Source organism: Leopardus geoffroyi, chromosome B4, assembly GCF_018350155.1.
Source record: "Leopardus geoffroyi isolate Oge1 chromosome B4, O.geoffroyi_Oge1_pat1.0, whole genome shotgun sequence".
NCBI lineage: Eukaryota > Metazoa > Chordata > Mammalia > Carnivora > Felidae > Leopardus > Leopardus geoffroyi.
The window spans coordinates 122,079,810-122,102,412 of NC_059341.1; the positions used below are offsets into that span (position 1 = coordinate 122,079,810).

Below are 22,603 nucleotides of genomic sequence, written 5' to 3' on the forward strand. Positions count from 1 at the left end.
AGTTTTTGCCCTTTCTAGCAGGGAGGAGATTGGGAGGCTCATCAGGTAAAACTGAAGGCTGCTTATCTCTGGAGGGTGGGGACCTTGGAGGGGAGATGGTGGGAACTTGAGATTTGCCTATTACTTGATGAAGAGGTGAGCAGGGCCTTCCTCACATGGTAAGATGAAAGTGTCCAGAAAATCCCGTTCACACCCACATGCATACAGGCAGGCATGTGCTCTCAGCAGTTCCTTTCACAAATGAATGGGAAAATTTGGAAGCGACAGATGGGTTTTGAATCCTTCCTCAGTTGTATGACTTCAGGTATATTACATAAACACTCTAAAGAGTAGGAGAAGGAGATGTATGTGTAGAGCCTTGATCACATAATTATTCCTCTTCTCACCCTTTAGGGTGAAGGGGAGAATAAACCCAGAAAGAAATTGCATTTTCCCTTTGGAATTTTTTTAACAAGAGTGCCTGGGTGGCTTAGTCGGTTAAGTTTCCAGCTTTGGCTCAGGTCATAATCTCACCATTCATAGGTTCAAGCCCTGTTTTAGGCTCTGTGCTGACAGCTCAAACCTGGAGCCTGCTTCAAATTCTGTCTTTCCCTCTCTCTGTCCCTTCCCTGTTCGTGCTCTGTCTCAGTCTCTCAAAATAAATAAACGTTAAAAATTTTTAATAAAAAATATTTCATGTTTTTTATAGGTGGTACTTACATAAAAATTTCCTAAGTGTGTCAGTGAAGTTTCCTTCCTTTCCAGCCACCTAGTTCTCCCAGAGGCAGCTAGTATTTCCAGATGTCTATGTGTCCATTCCATATTATCCTGTGCATGTGCAAGCAAATAAATACGTCATTACACTTATATCTTCCTTATATATGTGTTTTTCTCTTTGATACAAATAGCTGTGTGACTATTTTAAATCTTATTTTCCCCTATAGTATCTTGAAGATTTTTTTATATCTACCCTGAACACCTTCAGTCTCTTCACAGATTCAGAGTATTTCATTGTAGAATTGTACAATAACTTGTTTATCTTATCGCCCACTGATGAATTGTTTAGGTCATTTTTAGAATTTTGCTGTTATAACCCATGCCATAATGAATGTTTTTGGTTATCTGTCACTTTGCACATGGGTAAAGTGTATTTGTAGAATAAATTTCTAAAAGAATTGCTGGTCAGAAGATATGTATATATTATATATAACATAATTATATAGCTATTAATATAATTAGCCTGTATATAATTTTGATAGACATGGTCAAATGACCCTTGTAGAATTTGTACTAGTTTTCTGACTCATCAGTAATGTATGAAAGCAGAGTTTCTAAGCCTTTGTGGATCCCTGATACCTCTGAGACTGAGCTCCCAAGTTTTATGTTTACTGTAACAGCTCAGCTTACATAATGCATGCATGTGTGCATGCATGTATGTGTGTGATTTTATTTGAAGAAAGTTGTTTTGGCTAAGTTACTAAGGAAGGCTTGAGAACAATGATGTCAAGAATCATCATTGTGCCTTCTCTTAGCCCTTCAGTTTGAAAGGGTGACATAGAAAATGAGATTGTTCCACATCCTGTAAGAAAACCCTTTGGCAGCATAGAGAGAATGGTTCAGGTGGTAGCTGGAAAGATGAAATGGGTGGAAATATTTCCAGGAAGCAGTAAGTAGCTGCCAAGTTATAAAGAGGTGATATTTAGTCTTATAGCCCCCAATGTTAGCAAGTGTTCTCCAGAAGATCAGCTCATTTGAGCCAGTTGTCAACCTCTGTATTAGTGCTGGAAGTATAGAGATGAGCATGGCTAGTCCTTGCCCTCAAGTTCATCCAGAGAAGTCAGGCATGTAGGCAGGCAAATTCTCTATGATGTCATAGAAGCAACAGCAATGATGACAGCTAACTCTGAGAGCTTAGTAAGCACCAGACAGTGAGGTTCTCCAATGCTCGTCATCTCATCTGATTCTACAGACATGCCATGAGAGTGATTATGGTGTTATCCCCATTTCACAGATGAGGAAACCAAGATTCAGGGAAGTTGAGGGAGAGTCCCAATACTACATAGTATGTGACAGAGCTAGGGTTTAGTCTGTGGACTGTCTCACTTCAAAGTCTTAAAGGGAATAAGGGGTAATGTTAGAACTTAATGCTCATCTTCCTCTTCTAATAAATGTTTTTCTCCTTTCTCTTGTTATGACACCAAATTACTTTTCAGGGGAGGGGGGAGGAGGTCAAGGAAGACCCTTGGAGATGTGTCCTGAATCAATGCTCAAAGAATGACTAGAAGCAAGGAAAGCATTCCAGGCAAAGCAGCTCTTGGGCTGATCACAAGAGTCAGCCCTCAGGAATCAGGAGGTTTCTGACAAAGGGAGATGAGTGGAGTGGGTAAGAGGGCAGCCTCTGGAGCCACACTGCCTGAGTTTAAATCCTAGCTCTCCCCCTTAGTTGAGTGACTTTGGGTGCATCATTCACCTTCTCTGATTCTTCACCCGTAAGATGGATCTATACAATATTATGTCCTGCGTTATTGTAAGGATTGAATGAGTTAATGTACCTGGAACATTTAGAATAGTGCTTGGCACGTGCCCTATATATTTGTTCCCACTGTAGAATCTCCATGCTCCAGGTACAACCTAGATATAAGGAAGAGGAAAACAAAATTTTGAAGCTCATCTGTGGTGCTTATTATAGAGAACTGTTACATGAGCTCACAAAATGCAATGTGGTACTATAAAAGGAGGAGAAAGTAGAAAACTGTTTAATGGAGGAGGGCCATGGGCTTTTAGGCCAGAATTGTCCTGTCAAGGATGGTCATGCTTATCAGCTTTCAGTTATCATCTAGTATTGTGAGTCAAAAATGGGCTTTTTTATTTGTCTATTTCTTTATGGCATCTCTATTTGGTATTAAAATGAGATGGTCTGTCTTAAAGAAGGTGGAAAAGCAGAGGAAGATAAGATAAAAGGAACTGCATTCAACGTAACTTTTGGTTTCCTCTCTTCCTCTTTGATGCAATAAAATGTTTTCAGAAAACCTTGAAGAAAATACAAGATAAGCTCTGCAGCTTTCTAATTCACCCACATAGCATTTATCTGTCATCCACCAAGTCAAATTACTTTTCCTGAGAACAGTTTTCTATAACATAATCCTGGGGAGTTAAAAGTGAGAGGAAAAATACTTCTCCAGGGAATCAGCTCACATGATTTATATTTTATCTTCATATTCTTTGGCCTTTCTCCCCTTTATATGTTATCCCAAATTCATGTTCCCAGTTGTTCCCAAACTAAACCCTATGCCCAGACTATCTTCTGTAGGCCAGTTTTATTTTTTCCTTCCACCATCTGAACAACTCTTGGCAATCTATCTACTTGAAGAAAAACATTGGCAAATTTCCCCAACATTAACCCCAAAGGCCCTCAGTTACTACAATTCAGAAACCTGTACCTGTATTTGTACCAGCCACTCAATAGATCCTGGGGCTACAGAAATTAGTATGATTAAGCCTTGTGTCCTGAATGAGTTCACAGTCTTGTGTGAGATACAGACCTGCAAAGAGAGGTTGATTCTGCCTACCTCAGCCATACAATCATGTTCATTTCCTTTATGGTTTGTCTTCCCCCCCTTGACTGTAAGCCTCTCAAAGACTAAGTTTTTATCTGTTTTGTTTACTACTGTGTAATCAGTACCCTAGATAGTGCCCTCAATAAACATTTGTTGAATGAATGAGTGAATGAATGAATGAAAACAAATGAATTACAACATAGAATAATCAGTAAATTGATGTGCTTACAAGAGAAGAAGGAGCACAGAGGAGGGAGTACTGAACTCTTGCCAGGGAACAGTGGAGTTGGAGGGGTGAGGAGGCCTGCTGGGGGAGGTGACTTCTGAGCTTGGTTCTGAAGGTAATGGCTGCCAACCTTGATATGCCTTGCATGGTGTCTGACTCAGAGGAGGTACCCAATAAAAGTTTTGAGTTAATAAACTTTACAATTTATGAAGCAGTTATACTTACAGTATCTCTAATATTGTACCACTTATCACTCAACACGTCCTGGGAAGGGAGGACATGGCCACTTCATGCTGGATTATGTGGTTTTGGAAGCTCTGTCACCTGAAAAACCTCTCAGTAGGGTAGGGACATCTTGGTGTGTGATCCCTGTAAGAAACTTTAGAGGCTGGGTCAGCCACTGGCTGAGAAAGAAAGCAATTTTAAGTATTGCTTTAGGAGAGGAGTCCCATCCAGCAAGGCGCATGGGAATGGAACAGACAGAGGCCCTGAGCCAGACCAGAGCTTATTACCTAACTTCCATATCTACCACCCAAACCAGCTTGAGATCTTAAAATTTCTGAAAAATCAGGTGGTTGACATGACAGGGAAGGAGGTGGGTTAGAAGACAAGAGGAGATAAAAACAAAATAAATTTTTGGTTGAATTTATCTAATGACCTTACTGAGGGGAAAAAAACAATGATGACAACAAACAAAAAAAACAAACAAACAAAGAAACAACAACAAAAAAAACAAGATATGAGGCCTAGACTTACTACTAGTTTATTTTAAGGATTCTTAATTGTTTTTAGCTCCAGCTCTTTCCTGACATAATTATATTAATGCTCAGGAGACTAAGAACCAAAACTACTGAGATTGTGAGCCTCCTGCCTCTGGTGTGATTTCTGGGCTCTCTCATGCTATTCCAGACCCACCTTCCGTGACTGATTGAAGACACTTCTGTATGAGTAACACCAAATTATGTCAAAGATTAGATTCATCACCTCCAATTAACCTTCAGCTTGTGTTTTCAATATGTGTGTGCAGCTTCATCATACACAACAAAGACACTTTCTTCAACAATGCCACAAGAAGTAGAATCGTACATCACATTTTACAAAGAATAAAGTATGAAGAAGGAAAAAACAAAATTGGTAAGTAGCATATTAGTATAATAAGCTACATTTGATTTGGGAGATTACAGACTTTTTTTCCTTTGGTTTTATAAAGTGTATATCAATTCTATAACTTCTCATGATTTATAAAACCTCTACTCCCCTGATGGATGACTCACAAGTGTAAAACCTTAATAGCACCCTTAGATCTTTTAAAAATAGCATGTTATCTCATGTATGTAAGATCAGGGAAAAATTCTCTTAGTTCAATAAATATTTGTGGTGTTCCCATTATGTACCAGGCAGTGGGCTAGATGTTGGGGGAGATGGGCATGGTTATCTTCTGGAGCATATGTTCAAGAAGTTAAAAGCCAGAAATAAACAAATAAGTAAATACAGTGAGTAACATGAAGAAATTGAAATGGGTGATCTTACAGAGATAGACTGGCAAGGGGTGGAGGGTGGAGATCAAGATGAGATGGAGTGGTCAAAGGAAGCTTCACTGAGAAGCCAGGATTTGAACTGATACCTGATGACAAGAAGGAGCCAACATGGGAAGATAGAGGGGGAGTTGTTCTAGGCAAGTACAGAGATGAACTGTCACACATAAAGAAATTCTCCAAATAATCACCTCCTCCATTAAATAACTTCCATTATTTTTTTTAAATGAAATTTATTGTCAGATTGGTTTCCATACAACACCCAGTGCTCATACCAACAAGTGCCCTCCTCAATGCCCATCACCCACTTTCCCCTCCCTCCCACCCCCATCAACCCTCAGTTTATTTTCAGTTTTTAAGCATCTCTTATGGTTTACCTCCCTCCCTCTCTAACTTTTTTTCCCTTCCCCTCCCCCATGGTCTTCTGTTAAGTTTCTCAGGATCCACATAAGAGTGAAAACACATGGCATCTGTCTTTCTCTGTATGACTTATTTCACTTAGCATATTCTTTTTTAAAAATTTTTTTTTCAACGTTTATTTATTTTTGGGACAGAGAGAGACAGAGCATGAACAGGGGAGGGTCAGAGAGAGAGAGAGACACAGAATCGGAAACAGGCTCCAGGCTCTGAGCCATCAGCCCAGAGCCTGACGCGGGGCTCGAACTCACGGACCGCGAGATCGTGACCTGGCTGAAGTCGGACGCTTAACCGACTGCGCCACCCAGGCGCCCCTCACTTAGCATATTCTTATATATGTATTTTATTTTTCATTTTATTTAACTTCATTTTTAAATTCCACTATAATTAATATACAGTGTTGTGTTAATTTCAGGTGTACAATATAGTGATTCAACAATTATGCACAGTGCTCATCATAATAAGTGCACCTTAATCCCCTTCGCCTATTTCACACACACACACACACACACACACACACACACACACACACACACCCAGTAACTACTAAGTTGTTTCTGTAATTAAGAGTCTATCATTTGGTTTGTCTCCTTTATTTCTTTATTTTGTTTCTTATATTCTACATAAAAGTGAAATCATATGGTTTTTGTCTTTCTCTGACTTCACTTAGTATTATACCCTCTAGATCCATCTATGTTGTTGCAAATGGCATGATTTCATTCTTTTTTAATGGCTGAGTATTATTCTAGTGTGTGTGTGTGTGTGTGTGTGTGTGTGTGCACGTGCACGTGTGTGTCTGTGTGTGTGTGTGTGTGTGTGTGTATAAATATATAAACGCACAACACATCTGTATCCATTCATCTATCAATGGACATTCACAATTCATATTTGGGACTTTTTTATGAGAACCTTTCCATATTATTTTATCACATTTTCTACATTATTAAACAGATTATCATCTATCAGGAGGATTTGGGTGGCTTTGTCCTTATTTCTGTCCAAACAAGCTTTTTATCAGTAGTTTGAATAATGACCTATAGCACTCAGGATCTAGTCAGGAGACAAAAATCACACATAATTTTTATAGGGAAAACTTAATATAAAAACTATGACAGCGGATTGGAGTAATCAGGGATTGGCTAGTAAAGGGTAAAGAGAACTCTAAAGGATAAAGAAATAGCAGATATTAAGGGTATCTACCACTTTTGGGAAGACTCCCCCCAGCAAAGCTGTGATTCAGACTCTGCTGGAAATGGTGCGGCTGTCGTTCACTAGGTGGCAGAGCAGTGTTCTGGAGTTGCTGGCAGAAATTGCCTGGAGGGGCTCCAGGGAAGCCATTCATTGGGAGGTGTTGCACCAACAGCACTGCTCTGTGAAACTGTTTAAGGAAATACCTGCCCTTGGGGCAGTACCATGTGCTACCGGCCACCATGCACTGCAGGAAGTTGGTGCCGTAGAAGCCATGTGTTGCAGAAGCCTGCTGAGAGGAGCATACTGGTACCAGGAAGGCAAACTCCTTACTCTTCCAGAGTCCTTCCAGTGCCCTCTACTGACAAAACCTAACATTGTACAGCCTGGTAAAGAAGAAATATTTACAAGGTCCAGCTCCATTATTGCAAAGTAGGCAATGAAAATATATTTGGAATTAAGAGGCAAATAAATTGATACCTGGTATATGGCTTAAACAGCCTGCCCATCAAGCTTTCAGGTCGGGTGGACTCTGGAGGGATGCATTAAATATGTTTGTCTTTGGAGTCCAGAGTATAAGAGATCTCAATGATCTGGAAATCTTAGCCAAATCCAACAAGGTGACATTTAATAGTTTGTAAATGTAAAGTCCTACACTCGAATTCAGCAAAACAACTACCCTGGTACAGTGTGGGAGAAATGTTGCTCAACAACATCATGAGAGGAACAGACTTGAGAGGCTTAGTTGAATGCAAGCTCAGTGAGTCATTAGTATGGTGAAGCTGCCAAAAACTGCTTTGATCCCAAGCTGCATAAATTAAAATATAATACAGAGAAAATGAGAGCTATCTAGTCCAAATCTGAAAACACCTGAAATAATAAGTTCAGTGAGAGTCTATGTAGGTGGGTATCGTAAAATTGAACCTGATTTAGGTCTTTATTAACTTCAGTGGGGTTGTGGGTTAGCACATCTTTATATTTTCTGCAACAGTCAACCATCCTTGAGACACATCCTCTCCATAAAGTCCTCTATGACCATTCCAGCTTGAAGGTATTCTTTCTTCTTCCTGTGAATTCCTATGGCAACTACTTCTGAAATGTTTATTTAATAAGCAACCATGTACAACTCTTCTTTCATTATCTTGAATTCTTTATTTTCAATGATATTATGAAAATTCTACCATGCAAAAAGAACCACCATTAATATTTTGGTGTATTAAATAACTTAAATAAAAGAAAGGATAATAACCATATGATCTTCTCAATAGATGCAGAAAAAGCATTTGACAAAGTACAGCATCCATTCTTGATAAAAACTCTCAACAAAGTAGGGATAGATGGAACATACCTCAACATCATAAAGGCCATATGTGAAAGACCCATGCTAATCTCATCCTCAGTGGGGAAAAACTAAGAGTCTTCTCCCTATGGTCAGGAACAAGACAAGGATGTCCACTCTCACCATTACTATTTAACATAGTACTGGAAGTCTTAGCCTCAGCAATGAGACCACAAAAAGAAATAAATGGCAGCTAAATCAGCAAGGGAGAAGTCAAGCCTTTACTATTTGCAAACAAAATGATACTCTATGTAAAAAACCCAAAAGACTCCACCAAAAATTTCTAGAACTAATACATGAATTCAACAAAATCACAGGTTATAAAATCAATGTACAAAAATCTGTTGCATTTCTATACATCAGTAATGAGGCAGCAGAAAAAGAAATCAAGGAATCAATCCCATTTGCAACTGCACCAAAAACAAGAGACCTAGGAATAAACCTAACCAAAGAGGTAAAAGACCCATACTCTGAAAACTATAGAAAGAAATTGAAGAGGATACAAAGAAATGGAAATGCATTCCATGCACATGGCTGGGAAGAACAAAGATTGTTAAAATGTCTATACTATCCAAAGCAGTCTACACATCTACTGCAATCCCCATCAAAATACCACCAGCATTTTTCACAGTGGTAGAAAAAAAACAATTGTGAAATTTGTATAGAACCACAAAAGACCCCAAATAGCCAAAGCAATCCCAAAAAAGAAGAACGAAACTGGAGGCATCATGATTCCAGATTTCAAGCTATTTTATAAAGCTATAGTCATCAAGACAGTATGGTACTGACACAAAAACAGACAGATCAATGGAACAGAATTAGAAAACTCAGAAACGGACCCACAATTATATGGTCAATTCATATTTGACTAAGCAGGAAAGAATTTCCAATGGAAAAAAGGCCGTGTCTTCAACAAATGGTGTTGGGAAAACTGGACAGCAACATGCATAAGAGTGAAATCAACCACTTTCTTATACCATATACAAAAATAAATTCAAAATAGATTAAAAAAACCTACATGTGAGGCAAGAAACCATCAAAATCCTAGGGGAGAATACAGGCAGCAACCTCTTTGACCTCAGCTATAGCAACTTCTTACTAGACACCTCTCCAAAGGCAAAGGAAACAAAAGCAAAAATGAACTGTTGGGACTTCATCAAAATAAAAAGCTTCTGCACAGCAAAGGAAGCAATCAACAAAACTAAAAGGCATCCTATGGAATGGGAGAAGATATTTGCAAATGACCTATCAGATAAAAGGTTAGTATCCAAAATCCATAAAGAACTCCTCAAACTCATCACCCAAAAAACAAATAATCCAGTGAAGAAATGGGCAGAAGACAGGAATAGACTCTTTTCCAAAGAAGACCTACATATGGCCAGCAGACACATGAAAAGATGCTCACCATCACTCATCATCAGGGAAATGCAAATCAAAACCATAGTGGGATACCACCCCACACCTGTCAGAATGGCTAAACTCAACAACATAAATATTATATTAATTACTTTTTAAATATGTATCCCCTATTTGCTCATGTAATTTTAACAAACAAGATATATTACACTTCCCTTTTATCATAACTTTTTCAGTTAACATTGTATCATAAAAATGCTAGGAAAGAAATGAGCAGAAGTGAAATGATTATGATAGTAGCTATTCTGAATTATTTCATAAAATACAAATTTTTAAAAACAGTGCCTTCGCTAATATTGGTGCTATAACTTGCAACACATCTCACAATTTATTATAACACGCTAGTGTATTGAGACTGTAGCTAAAAACTGCTAGTCTGGACAGTAAGCTCTTTAGTTGTAAATACGCTGCCTTATTCATTTTCGTATCATCATTGCCTAGCACACTCTCTGGCATGTAGTATGAGTGCTTCTTGAACTGAATTGAAAATGTTTTAAACACAATGTCTAATCATCAGCATCCTTAGACAGTAAAAAAATTGTGTACAATGAGGCCATTCATCAATAACTTAACTTTTGCATCTCAAAATGTGAGCTATTTTTACAAATAGCCAAGATGAAGACCAAAGGACAGAGACAGTGATTTGTAAATATTCTGGAGGAGTGTGGGAAATGTTGTATTCTTACTAGTTATAAATGATCTTTGTAAAAGTTTCTCATTTGTTAAAAGGAGAATTCTATTCAAGAACCCCAATGCTTTTTATCTTTTAAGCTTTTATTTAAATTCCAGTTAGCTAACATAGTGTGTAATAATAGTTTCAAGGGTACAACATAGTGATTCAACACTTCAACCCAACATCCAGCGCTCATCACAAGTGCACTCCTTAATCCCCATCACCTGGTTCACCCATCGCCACCCACCCCCCCCCAATCTGGTAACTATCAATTTGTTCTCTATAGTTAAGAGTCTGTTTCTTGGTTTGCCCCTCCCTCTTTTTTTTCCTCTTTGTTCATTTGTTTTGTTTCTTAACTTCCACACATGAGTGAAATCCCTTGGTATTTGTCTTTGACTGACTGACTTATATTGCTTAGCATAATACTAACTCCATCCATGTCATTGCAAATAGCAAGATCTCATTCTTTTTTATGACTGAGGAAAAAGTCCAGTGTTTGTGTGTGTGTGTGTGTGTGTGTGTGTGTGTGTGTGTGTGTGTGTATGGTGTGTGTATTACACACATATATATCTCACATATTCTTTATTCCTTCATCAGTTCAGTGCTTTGAAAATTGGTAATGATGACCTGGAGAAGTATCTAATTTAGAAATGACCAATCACAGAGTAAATTATTAACACAGAGTCAGGCATTATGCTAAAAAACATGGAGTAAAACTACAAATGCTCGGTTGACCCAGTGTTTCATTGTCATCTTTGGTTTTGTAAATAAAAGAAATAACATATTAGAAGAAATTTTAATTTATTGATAGAATAATGTTTATCTAATGTTATTTTCTACCTAAACTCTTTCTGAAAGTGACATCTTCCATGAGCCAATAGTGACCAAAAATAATACAAAAATACTGATTTGTAAACATGATTCATAAGGATATTTTGCTGGAGTGTAAACTACACTATGTAAGTTTTCCTGATTCACTCTGAATTTGTTACAACTGTGAAAATCAAACCTGTTGAAATCCATGTTCAAAATAGAGCAATTAATAGATCAACTAAGATTTTTTAACAATATAGGTACATGAAATAAATTTTGAAATTGACTTGTATTTTCAAAATTGGTACTCAAAGGGGAAGTTAGTGGAGTAGTAGACTTCAAGTAGGAACTATTTTCTCACTTTGCAGGACTTTGATAAATTATGATAAGCTTACAGAGGTCATCAACAGAGTCTCTTATTAGGTCCCTGTCAATTCTGTTTTTTCTAATATCTGGGATGTTTGAAAGTTGATTGCTGAGATATGTGGAATTCTCAATAGAGACTCCAGGGAATCAGAGTTTTCCACATAATCATTTTTATTCATTTGTTGCAAAGGTATTTATTGAGGGCCTCCTGCCTGCTAGACAAAATACAAAAGCAATACAGGTACTTGTACTTAACATGTTTTTCTTAGACATTTAGTGTTAATGTCAAGCATCTTAAAACACAGTACTGTGTTACGGTGGTTAAAAGTACCTGAACATTGATTGACCCTCCATCAGTAAAAAGTGAATCAGTGTATGTTCTGTCTCCCACTGAGGCTAAGCCTATGCACTCTAATCAGGATCTAAAGCATAGGGAGCATTCCCCTATTAGTCACTTGAGAGACATTGTTCTAGTCAACTTCTTTGAGGTACGTTTTAGGAAGTAGCATAATTCTTGATCTGAAAGAAACTTCAAAGGTCAACACATTCAACTTCCACTGATGGCCAAGAAGGAGTGACAGGCACAAGATTTACTCCCCCACCTGAAACGATCAAAGGGAAAACAGAAAAAAAAGTATGAGACTACTATTTTCAAGACATCAAATGTTGGGCAGCCAAGAATAGGGATCCCTGAGAAACAGAAAACAAATAAGGTGAGCCCCATAATTGTCTCCACTTGCTACTTTGACATAGTTTCTAGATAGCAGGCTAGGGAAGGAGAACCCAGGCAGAACCTGGTAGCCTGCCTGAGTTGAGAAGATGTTGCTGAGAGTCCAAGGAGACCAAGGCAGTTAGAGTTCACAGAGCAGAGTACCATAAAGTAGAAAGTTCCACCAAGAGAGAACTCTGAAGATCAGCAGCAGGTCCCCCTCAAGTATTTAGCTGACTACTGATTAGTGGATATGTATTAGGAAACTATCCAAAGTCAGTGAAAGGACAACCACAAAGGATTTCCAATGTTATTGGAACACCTCATCATTCTCAGAGCATGGAACATAAATGCTCTAAAGAGCCCAATCCAAAATCGAGAAGTTAATACACTGAGTAAAAAAAAAAAAAAAAAAAAAAAAAAGCAAGGCCTAATTCTTTGCTGCCTGCAAGAAACACACTTTAAATATAAAGACAGAAATAGGTTAAAAGTAAAAGGTTCAAAAAAGTTATACCATGCCAACCAAAAGAAAGCTGAAGAGGCTATACTGATATCAGATAAAAATAGATTTCAGAGAAAAGAATATTACCAGGGATAAAAATGAATTTAGTCAATTCATCAGGAGGACATAACAATCCTAAAAGCCTACAGCTTCAAACGACACGAAGCAAAAACTGACAGAAATGCAAAGAGAAATAGACAACTTCACAGTTATAGTCATATATTTCCAATACTTCTTTCTCAGTGATTAATAGAATAAATAGACAGAAAATCAGTAGGAGTTAGAAGACCTGAATAACATTACCAGTGAACTTAAATGATCTTTTAGATCAGTCCACTACCAACAACAGCAGAATATGTATTTTTTTTTCAAGTACCCCTAGAACATTACCAAGATTGGCATATTTGGGGGGGAATAAAACATGATTGATGGATTTAAAGGGATTCAAGTCCTACAGAGTATGTTTTTTGACCAGAGGAAGTAGATTATATGTTAATAAGATAATTTCTGGAAATTTTACAAATATTTAAAACTAATACACTTTTAAATAGCTCATCAGGGGCGCCTGGGTGGTGCAGTTGGTTAAGCGTCCGACTTCAGCCAGGTCACGATCTCGCCGTCCGTGAGTTTGAGCCCCGCGTCGGGCTCTGGGCTGATGGCTCAGAGCCTGGAGCCTGTTTCCGATTCTGTGTCTCCCTCTCTCTCTGCCCCTCCCCCGTTCATGCTCTGTCTCCCTCTGTTCCAAAAATAAATAAACGTTGAAAAAAAATTTTTTTTAAATAGCTCATCAGTGGAAGAAGAAATCAAAAGAGAAGTCAGTATGTTGTATTCAATGAAAAAACAATATACCAAAAAGTTTGCAGTACTTAGGGAGAAATTTAGAATACTATATGCCTATATATGAAAAGAAATGCCCAAATTAATGATCTCCCCTTCCACCTTAAGAAACAAAAAGAAAAGGGAATTAAAGTAGGTAGATGAAAGAAAATAATAAAAGAGAAGAAATCAGTGAAATAGAAAACAGAAAAAACAATAGAGAAAATCATTGAAACCAAAAGCTGTTTCTTTGGGGAAAAATACAAAACAAACAAAAAAATTTATAAACCTTGTGGTGGATACACCCAAGGCGACTTCCCAGTGAGTCATGCCCTGTGTAATTCCTTCTCCTTAAGTGTGAGCAGAAACTGTAGCTTAAATTTAACCAATAGAGTATCGCAAAGGTGATTGTGTCACTCCTGTGATTATGTTACATTACAAAGCTTAAGAGATCTTCCAGATGTGGAAAAGTTCTTAATCAGTTTGACTTTGACTTAATCAAAAGGAAGATCATTCTGGGTGGGCCTGACCTAATCAGGTTTAGGCCTGTCCCCAGCTCAGAAACTTGCAGTGACACAGATTCCCTCTCTCCTTTGCTGGTTTTGATCAAGCAAGTTGCCATGAATATTGTAGCCACAAGGAAATCAATTCTGTCAATCATGTAAGGCAGCTTGGAAGTGGCTCCTTTCCTAGCTGAACTTCCAGGTAAGAATGCAGTATAGCCAAAACCTTTGCTTTGGCTTTGTGAGACCCAAAACAGAGAACCTAGGTGAAGCATATCCAGACTTCTGACTAAAAGAAGCTGTGAGATAATAATGTTTTTAGCTACAATATATCTTATAATTTGTTACACAATGATAAGAACACTAATGCAAACTTCTAGCCAGGCTTATCAGGTAGTAAAGAGAGAAAACACAAATTCCTAAATTTCTAGGAATAGGAAAGATGATCTCACTAAAAATTTTCTGAATATTTTTAATAATCTTTTATTATGAATAATCTTTTGTCAATATGACAACTTAAATGAAATGGACAAATTTCTTGACAGATGAAAATAATCAAAACCCATTCAAGAAGAAATAACCTTGTGTTGTTGATTTTGGCCATTCTGACAGGTGTGGGGTGATATCGCATTGTAGTTTTGATTTGCACTTTTCCTGATGATCAGTAATGTTGAGCATCTTTTCATGTGTTTCTCGGCCATCTGGATGTCTTTTGAAAAATGTCTATTCATGTCTTCTGCACATTTCTAAATTGGGTTATTTGTTTTTTGGGTGTTGAGTTGTGTAAGTCCTTTATATATTCTGGAATGTGTATCTCAGATATGTCATTTGCATATATCTTCTCCCATTCCATAGGTTGCCTTGTAGTTTGGTGGATTGTTTCCTTCACTGTGCAGAAACTTCTTATTTTGATGTGGTCCCAGTAGTTTATTTTTGCTTTTGTTTCCCTTGCCTCAGGAGACATATCTAGAAAGAAGTTGCTGTGTATGGCTGATATCAAAGAAGTTTTGGGTTTCCTGTCTCACATTTAGGTCTTTCATCCATTTTGAATTTATTTTTGTGTATGGTGTAAGAAAGTGGTCCAGTTTCATTCTTTTGCATGTTGCTGTCCAGTTTTCCCAAAACCATTTGTTAGAGAGACTGTCTTTTATCCACTGGATATTCTTCCCTGTTTTGTTGAAGATTAACTGACCATAATTGTGGGCTCATTTCTGGGTGTTTTATTCTGTTCCATTGATCTTTGTGTCTGTTTTTGTGCCAGTACCATACTGTTGTGATCGCTACAGCTTTGTAATATAACTTGAAGTCCAAAATTGTGATGCCTCCAGCTTTGCTCTTCTTTTTCAAGATTAGTTTGGCTCTTTAGGTTCTTCTGTGGTTCCATACAAATTTTTTTTGTTCTATTTCTGTGAAAAATTCTGTCGGTATTTTGATAGGGATTGCTTTAAATGTGTAGATTGCACAGATGTGGAGAAAGGGGAACCCCCTTGCACTGTTGGTGAGAATGCAAACTGGTGCAGCCACTATGGAAAACATTATGGAGGTTCTCCCAAAAGTTAAAAATAGAACTACCCTACAATCCAGCAATTGCACTGCTAGGTATTTATCAAAAAAATACAAAAATACTAACTCAAAACAAGACATGCATCCCAATGTTTATAGCAGCATTATCTACAGTAACCAACCCAAGTGTCCACAAGCTGATGAATGGGTAAGGAAGATGTGGTATACATACACCGTGGAATATTACTCGGCCATAAGAATGAAATCTCACCATTTGCAATGACATGAATGGAGCTAAAGAGTATTATGCTAAGCAAAATAATTTAGGGAAAGGCAAATACCATATGATTTCACTCATATGTGGAATTTAAGAAACAAAACAGATGAGCCAAGGAACAAAAAGTGACAGTGGCAAATCAAGAAACAGACTTTTAACTACAGAGAATAAACTGATGGTTACCAGAAGGGAGATGGGTGGGGGATGGGTTAAATAAATGGGATTAAGGAGTGCACTTGTGATGAGCACCAGGTGATGTGTGGAAATGTTGAATCACTGTATTGTACACCTGAAACTAACATAACACTATATGTTAACTGGAATTTAAATAAAAACAAAAAAATAAACTTATGTATATAAGCTTAAAAAAAGAAGAAATAACCTAGTTAGCCCCATATGTATTAAAGAAATTGAATTTGTACTTTAGAATCTTCTCACAAAAATACCCCTGCAGGCCCAGATTATTTTATATATGAATTCTATGAGCCATTCAAGAAATAATACCAATTTTAAAAAACTCTTTCACAAAATTGAAACAAATAGTTATATATCCGTATGATGGAATACTCAACAATGAAAATGAGCTATAACATGGGTGAATTTCAAAGTAATTATCCTGAGTGAAAGAATTCAGACAAAAAAAGAGTAAATGCTAGATGATTCCATTTATACAAAACTCTAGAAAATGCAAACCGATAATGACAGAAAGCAGATCAGTGTTGCCTTGGAGATGGCATAGGGAGGAGTGCCGTTCCAAAGTGGCATGATAAACTTTGGGGTATTTGGGGTAATGGATATATTTGCTATCTTGGTGCTGATGGTTTCAGGTGTGCATATGTAAGTCAAATCTTCTCAGATTGTGTGTTTTATATCTCTGTCATCTGTCGTATGTCAATTCTGCCTCAGTAAAGCTATTTTTAAAATAATCCACATATCCAACACCCTTCCCCCATTTTATATATGAGAAAATTAAAGCCTGAGGGCAAGAGAACTTTTTCAAAGTCATACCACTAGTCCAATGCAGAAGGGTTAGATTTATCTACATTGAAGCTTCTAGATCAAAATATAAAAAGAGCTCCTGGAAGAAAATCATTTTTTGGTATGATAAATGTATCCACTTTTCTCAATACATTCTTGTCTCTGTGCCAGGCACTGCGCCAGGTATGCGTCACTGTTTGGTTTCTATTTGAAAATCTGATTTCCCAGCCCTTGATTCCAATTTGCTAGCACATAGCAAAACTTTCCAAACTGAGTCCCCAACTGGGTTCAAATCATTTTTGAAAACCTAGATTGCTTGCTCCAAAAAGTACCACCCTCACATTAGTCTTGAACATTGTGAGGATTCAAACTCAGTATTAGTTCAAACTGAACTTTTTTATCATTTTAGGTCTGAATCGTTTGCTTACCAATGGCTCCTATGAAGCTGCATTTCCTTTGCACGAGGTATTGTCCTGCCTTTCCTCCTCCTCTGTCAATTTCTTGTTATTAAATCACCTTCTGGGAATAGTCATTAATTGAGTTTGCTGATACGACATTTGTTCAGAGTGAAATTAATTTGTTCAATGGATAATGAGGGAGGGCCTACTTGCATTGTGACGTCTCTCCCCAGCACAGATTTATTTTATGTGTCTTTATGTAATTGTAAGAATACTTGAGTCAAGAGTCACTCAGCATGAGTTCAGAGGAATCGCTGAGGGACTCCAAGTCATAAAATTAGAGAAGCATTGAAAATTTGCATGAGGCACCACACCCATGGGGAAAATGTTGCTGAAATATATAGTCTCTGCAACAAAGAAATTTATAGCTATTTCTTCGAGAGTAGGGAGGAGCCATTTTGAAAAGTCTCTGGTAACCAGAGGGTGATGAATGGAAATGAATAGTATTGTACATATTATTGCTCATTTAAGTTACATAAATTTTGATATTCTCCTTATTTGCTTCATGGTTTTTGTCATCTATAAGGATTTTAGTAAATGTAATTGAGATTACCCTTAACTCTGTTTTGGGTTATTTAACCCAGAATTCTCTTTTACACATAGGTTTACAGGGACTTAATCCTCATGATTGGTGAAAGATGGTTCTCATCTTCATGGTATTGAGCCCCTACTTTGTACCAGTCACGGTGTGACGCAGCAGAAAGATGACTATCACAGCCCATGCCCTGTAGGACCTCACAAACTAGCCAGGCTGGAACTCCTGGGAGTGATTTCCAGAAGCCTTATACTAGTAATGATGTTAACAGTTTGCCAATAAACTTTGGAGAACTGTTCCAACAGTTCATAAATGGCAAGTCTTTCCAAAACATACCTTTTATTATTTGGCTTAGAGTACTGCCCCTGTTGTTTTAAATACTACAAGCACACAAAGGTGATATAGAATTTTACAAATCTTATTCATTAAGAAAACTAGAGGCTTTAGTCTGAGACCCTGTTTACAGACTGCCATGAAACATTTTAGGAATGATTCTTTTAGTATGACAAAAGCAAACATTTTGACCCCGTGGTATTCTCGAGCCACACACAGGTGATTCTGAACTCTAAAGACAGATTTCCCCAGAAAACATCATGTGGCCTTCTGTAGTTATTAGTTGGCATGGCCCCAAAAAGGTTTCGAAGACAACTGCATTCTCCCACAGCCAAGCCCTTGTCCGTAGTGAGCAATAGTAGGGGAGCAGAAGTATCTGTGTAGGCGAGTAGGTGGCAGGTATGAGGAGGTCTAAGAAGATGCAGCTTTGAAACCCCATGGAGTAACTCAAGGTGTCTTTGTGGCTTCCATATCTTGGTAAAGCCCTGTATTCTATGAGAAGAGAACTTCCAAATCAGTAATAGCAACAACAATAAGATAATTGCTCTTTTGACTCTTTACTCTCAGTTTAGCTTAATTATATTATTTAACCTCATAATAACCTTTAAAGGCAGGAAAGCAGGAAGAGCAGACATTGTTGCCAACGCTTCATGTTAAAACTTTAAATAGCGGTTTAGAGAAAGGTTAACCCACCTCTAGTCACTGTGTGAGTTTGTTGACCTGAGACTAGAACCTGAGTTTCTTGTCTTTCAGCCTGGTTCACCTTCCACAAGAAAGAACTTCTCAGATTAACGTTAGTAATTAGTCCACTTCCAGAAAATGCTTTTTCTGTTTGTGAAACTAGCATTGCCATTAACTGAACTCAGAAAAACCTGCACCTGTCCCGGCCCTTTGTCTCGTCATTTGTTCCATGAAGTGGTTGAATTATATTTGAATTGTTGTAATTTTGAGGTTATATCCAGATTTTATATTTTAGGGTTTTGCGTGGACAAGGCAAGGGAACAGCTATGGCTGTTTACCAACTACCCTGTCTTGAGACAAGTGGAACTAAGTCTTAGGCATGTGTTCTGGGCAAGACACTTTATTCATTCAAACCATGAAAGACATCTAATGAGGCAGATATTTTAGTTCCATTATGAATTAGGAATCCAGGGCTCAGAGAATTTAAGGTCTTCCAGCTAAAAAATAGCAGAACTGAGTTCGAACTCAGTTCAAACCTGCCTGATTCTAACAAGCATGTGCTTTTTACTACACAGCACCATCAACAAGATTATGTCCACAATAACTGCTTTGCCTTCAATAATATGTATCCATTTCTTTCCTATATGACCCCTATCACTACCCTTGCCATAATAGACTAGTATTACTGTCAGATTTTCCTTATGACTTTTTTTGGGTATTACCTCACTGGCAGTGGTGTTTTTATCCCAGGGAAGTTACAGAAGTAAAAACTCCATTAGAACCCATGGAGCGGAAAACCACCGACATCTGCTCTATGAGTGCTGGGCCTCCTGGGGTGTGTGGTATAAGTACCAGCCTTTGGATCTTGTAAGGTGAGTTTTTAACCAGCTGCAAATATAAAGCTTGCACAGAATGATTAGGGAAGACTGTCAGCTGGGACAAGAAAAAAGTCTGAATTACATAGCTCTTGATCAAATCTGGCTTTATCTCAAAAGGCAACGTGGCCAGGCCTCCCACAGGACTTTATAAGGAGCAGGCCATCCATGTGACTGTTATTGACAAATTATCAATAACGACTGCAGAAAGATGCTTACATATATTAGTGACAAATAGAATATTAGTTACTGTGTAAGTAGGAAATACGGATTCTGTCATTGTAATAAATTTCAGGCTTATTTTAATTTTCAACTGATAAATTTTAAAGATTGTTTTGATTTTGCAAGTCAAATCAGTACATCTGCTTTTAACTTGTGATGACATTGGAAATGTATGCTTTTTTAACTGTTTATGTATGTTCAACTTTCAGCATTCATGGAAGCATTATTCTCTGACATCTCATTATTTATTTACAGGCTGGTTATTATTAACATTGGGTACCAACAGTCCATACTTTGTGGATTCCTTATAAAAGAGAAAGTCATGTCTCATTTCCTAGATTAGTTTGATTTGATTTACTCTGACTAGTGCCCTCAAAAATTGAGCCCAGAGGAAAATGAAATAATAAGACAACTCACTTTATATTTTCGTCTCCCTGGGCAATTAGCCATTCTTCCTGCCAGAGTCCTTGTTACTAAGTATTTACTCCTATTGACCCAAGGGCACTGACGAATTGTGTACTATTCTATGTATCAGTAACAAATAAACCAGATGATCTGGGTGAGTGGAAAATATTTTCTGAGATGAGATCATTTTCTTTTGACCAGTCTCAATACATGCTAAAACAGTGGGGGTGGGGAGGATACAAGTAAGTGCTCTTCCCAGCCTCACTCCCAATATTACAGGAATACACTGATTAAAAATTACAGAAAAGTACTGCAGGCAAAATATCTGTCCTTGACATTGTTTTGATTAAGACTTTGCAGTTTATCATTGTGTTAAACCCATTGTGTTTCTAGTATGATGCTAAATACCTTTGGCAAAGACAGTTGGAAGCCACCATGTCTAAGAAATTCAGTTTCCTTCATAAAAACAGGCTCTGCATACTCGAAACAACTAGAAAACAGTACAAGACTATGCACAGTTAGGTAAAACGTATTATGATAAGTTTTACAACAATTCGGAAAAATGGGAAGGATAGATATGGGTAGGTGCTTCTGTGGAAACCTCTGTAGAGCTGAGCCTGGAAGAGATTGGGATTTGTATTGCCCAAAAGGAAGGGAGAGGAAAAGCACAAGCAAGATTTGAGTAGTATGAAGTTTTGGAGTATCTAGGAAATCTCATCTCTTAAATAGCTCTTGTCCTATAAATTTTGCTTCTTCCATGACTCTTGAATCTGGCCACACCCTAGTATCTCCTCTACCATACTGCCTCCTTCACCTTACAACCTGGACTATGGCTGTTGTCCCACACTTGGTCTTCCTGTTCCCACTCTGGTCCCTTCCAGTCCATTCTCTAACCGGCAGACAGAGTGATATTTTTGGAATGTGAATCTGATAATGTCCCTCGAATGTTAAAACTCTCTTATGATTTTCCCTTTCTCCCAAGATAAGGATCAATGCATTTAGCATGGTTTACAAGACCCTCTGAGGTCCAGCCTCCACCTACCTTACCAGCCCACCTCTTGTTATCAGTGTTCCAGGCACACTGCCCTTATTTTACCTGGTTCCTTCTGCTACAGGTTCTTTGTACTTATGGTTCCTCTGCTGGAAATGCTCTATCCTGTCCCCAGTCCTTCCTAGCTAATAGTCACCTCCTCAGAGAAGTCTTCCCTAATTAAGGTGATCACATGGTCTTAGTTTATATACTTGTGGAATTATGTTCCTCTCCTTTTGTGGAGAGGACTCCACAAAAGGAAAGGGAGAACACTCCCTTTTCCCAGTGTTCTAATTATAAACTTATTTCTTTAATTGATTGATGTATATCTACTCTATTAGCCTGTGAGCTGCACAAGAGCAGGGACCATGCTTATTTTGTTCATCATTTTATCTTCAGTTCATAGCACAATATTTGCCACCTGGAAGGTAGTTTCTATTTGTTGAATGAATAAAAGAATATTTATCTGTGTATTTGAATGTATGTTGAAGAAGCCTTCAGGGAGTGAAAAATTTCTGTTGGAAAACAGTGGAAGATAGGATAAAGGGGATAATCTTTATTCCATCTTTTAGGAGCTTTTAGGAACCATTGGACATTCTAAGAGGAAAGCAGAAGCCAGTATTTGGAAATAGGTGGTAAACAACATTTGTTTAGAATGAGAATAAAAAAATAATTAGAATATTCTTATATTAAACTAAAAAATAATGAACTTCTGGGGTACTTGGATGGCTCAGTCGGTTAAGTGTCTGACTCTTGATTTCAGCTCAGGTCATGATCTCACGGATTGTGAGTTCAAGCCTCACATAAGGCTCTGCGCTAACAGCATGGAGCCTGCTTGGGATTCTGTCTCCCTCTCTCTCTGTGCCTCCCCCAATTGCTATCTCCAAAAATAAATAAAAATAAACTTTAAACAAAATAATGAACTTCTAACTAATAGCATGTAGCATTTGAGAGGCATAGAAAGTACAGTTTGGGTTGTATTCTAGTGTAAGTCAATTATGTTATTAATGGTGTGTGAAAATAAAATAAAAAAAAAACAAGGAATTCCCTGGATACCTCTGAACTTCACAGACTTCAGGGCACTAGGCAGACTGGTTAGTCTCTGAAAAACATTTTTAGAGGTGCATGTTGAAACTTGTGTAAAATCATCACTTAAGAGGAAAAGTTGCTCTCAGTGTCCCTTCATATTGAATCTCAGTAATTAGAATTCTTTTCTTTATAATATCGTGCAATTCTAGCATTGTAAACATAAGGCTATAGAATATTG

General features: G+C 37.7%; 1 protein-coding gene across 6 annotated transcripts in view; it reads left to right on the forward strand.

Annotated features, from left to right (window-relative positions):
* The window catches only part of ANO4 (anoctamin 4), a 417,061-nt gene that overhangs the window by 301,708 nt on the left and 92,750 nt on the right, over positions 1-22,603 (forward strand). For all 6 annotated transcript variants that reach the window (XM_045462469.1, XM_045462468.1, XM_045462470.1 and 3 more), the window contains 3 exons: positions 4,790-4,896; positions 17,207-17,262; positions 19,555-19,676. In XM_045462469.1, coding sequence (XP_045318425.1) covers positions 4,790-4,896; positions 17,207-17,262; positions 19,555-19,676 — 285 coding nt within the window. The remainder of the gene's footprint in view (positions 1-4,789; positions 4,897-17,206; positions 17,263-19,554; positions 19,677-22,603) is intronic.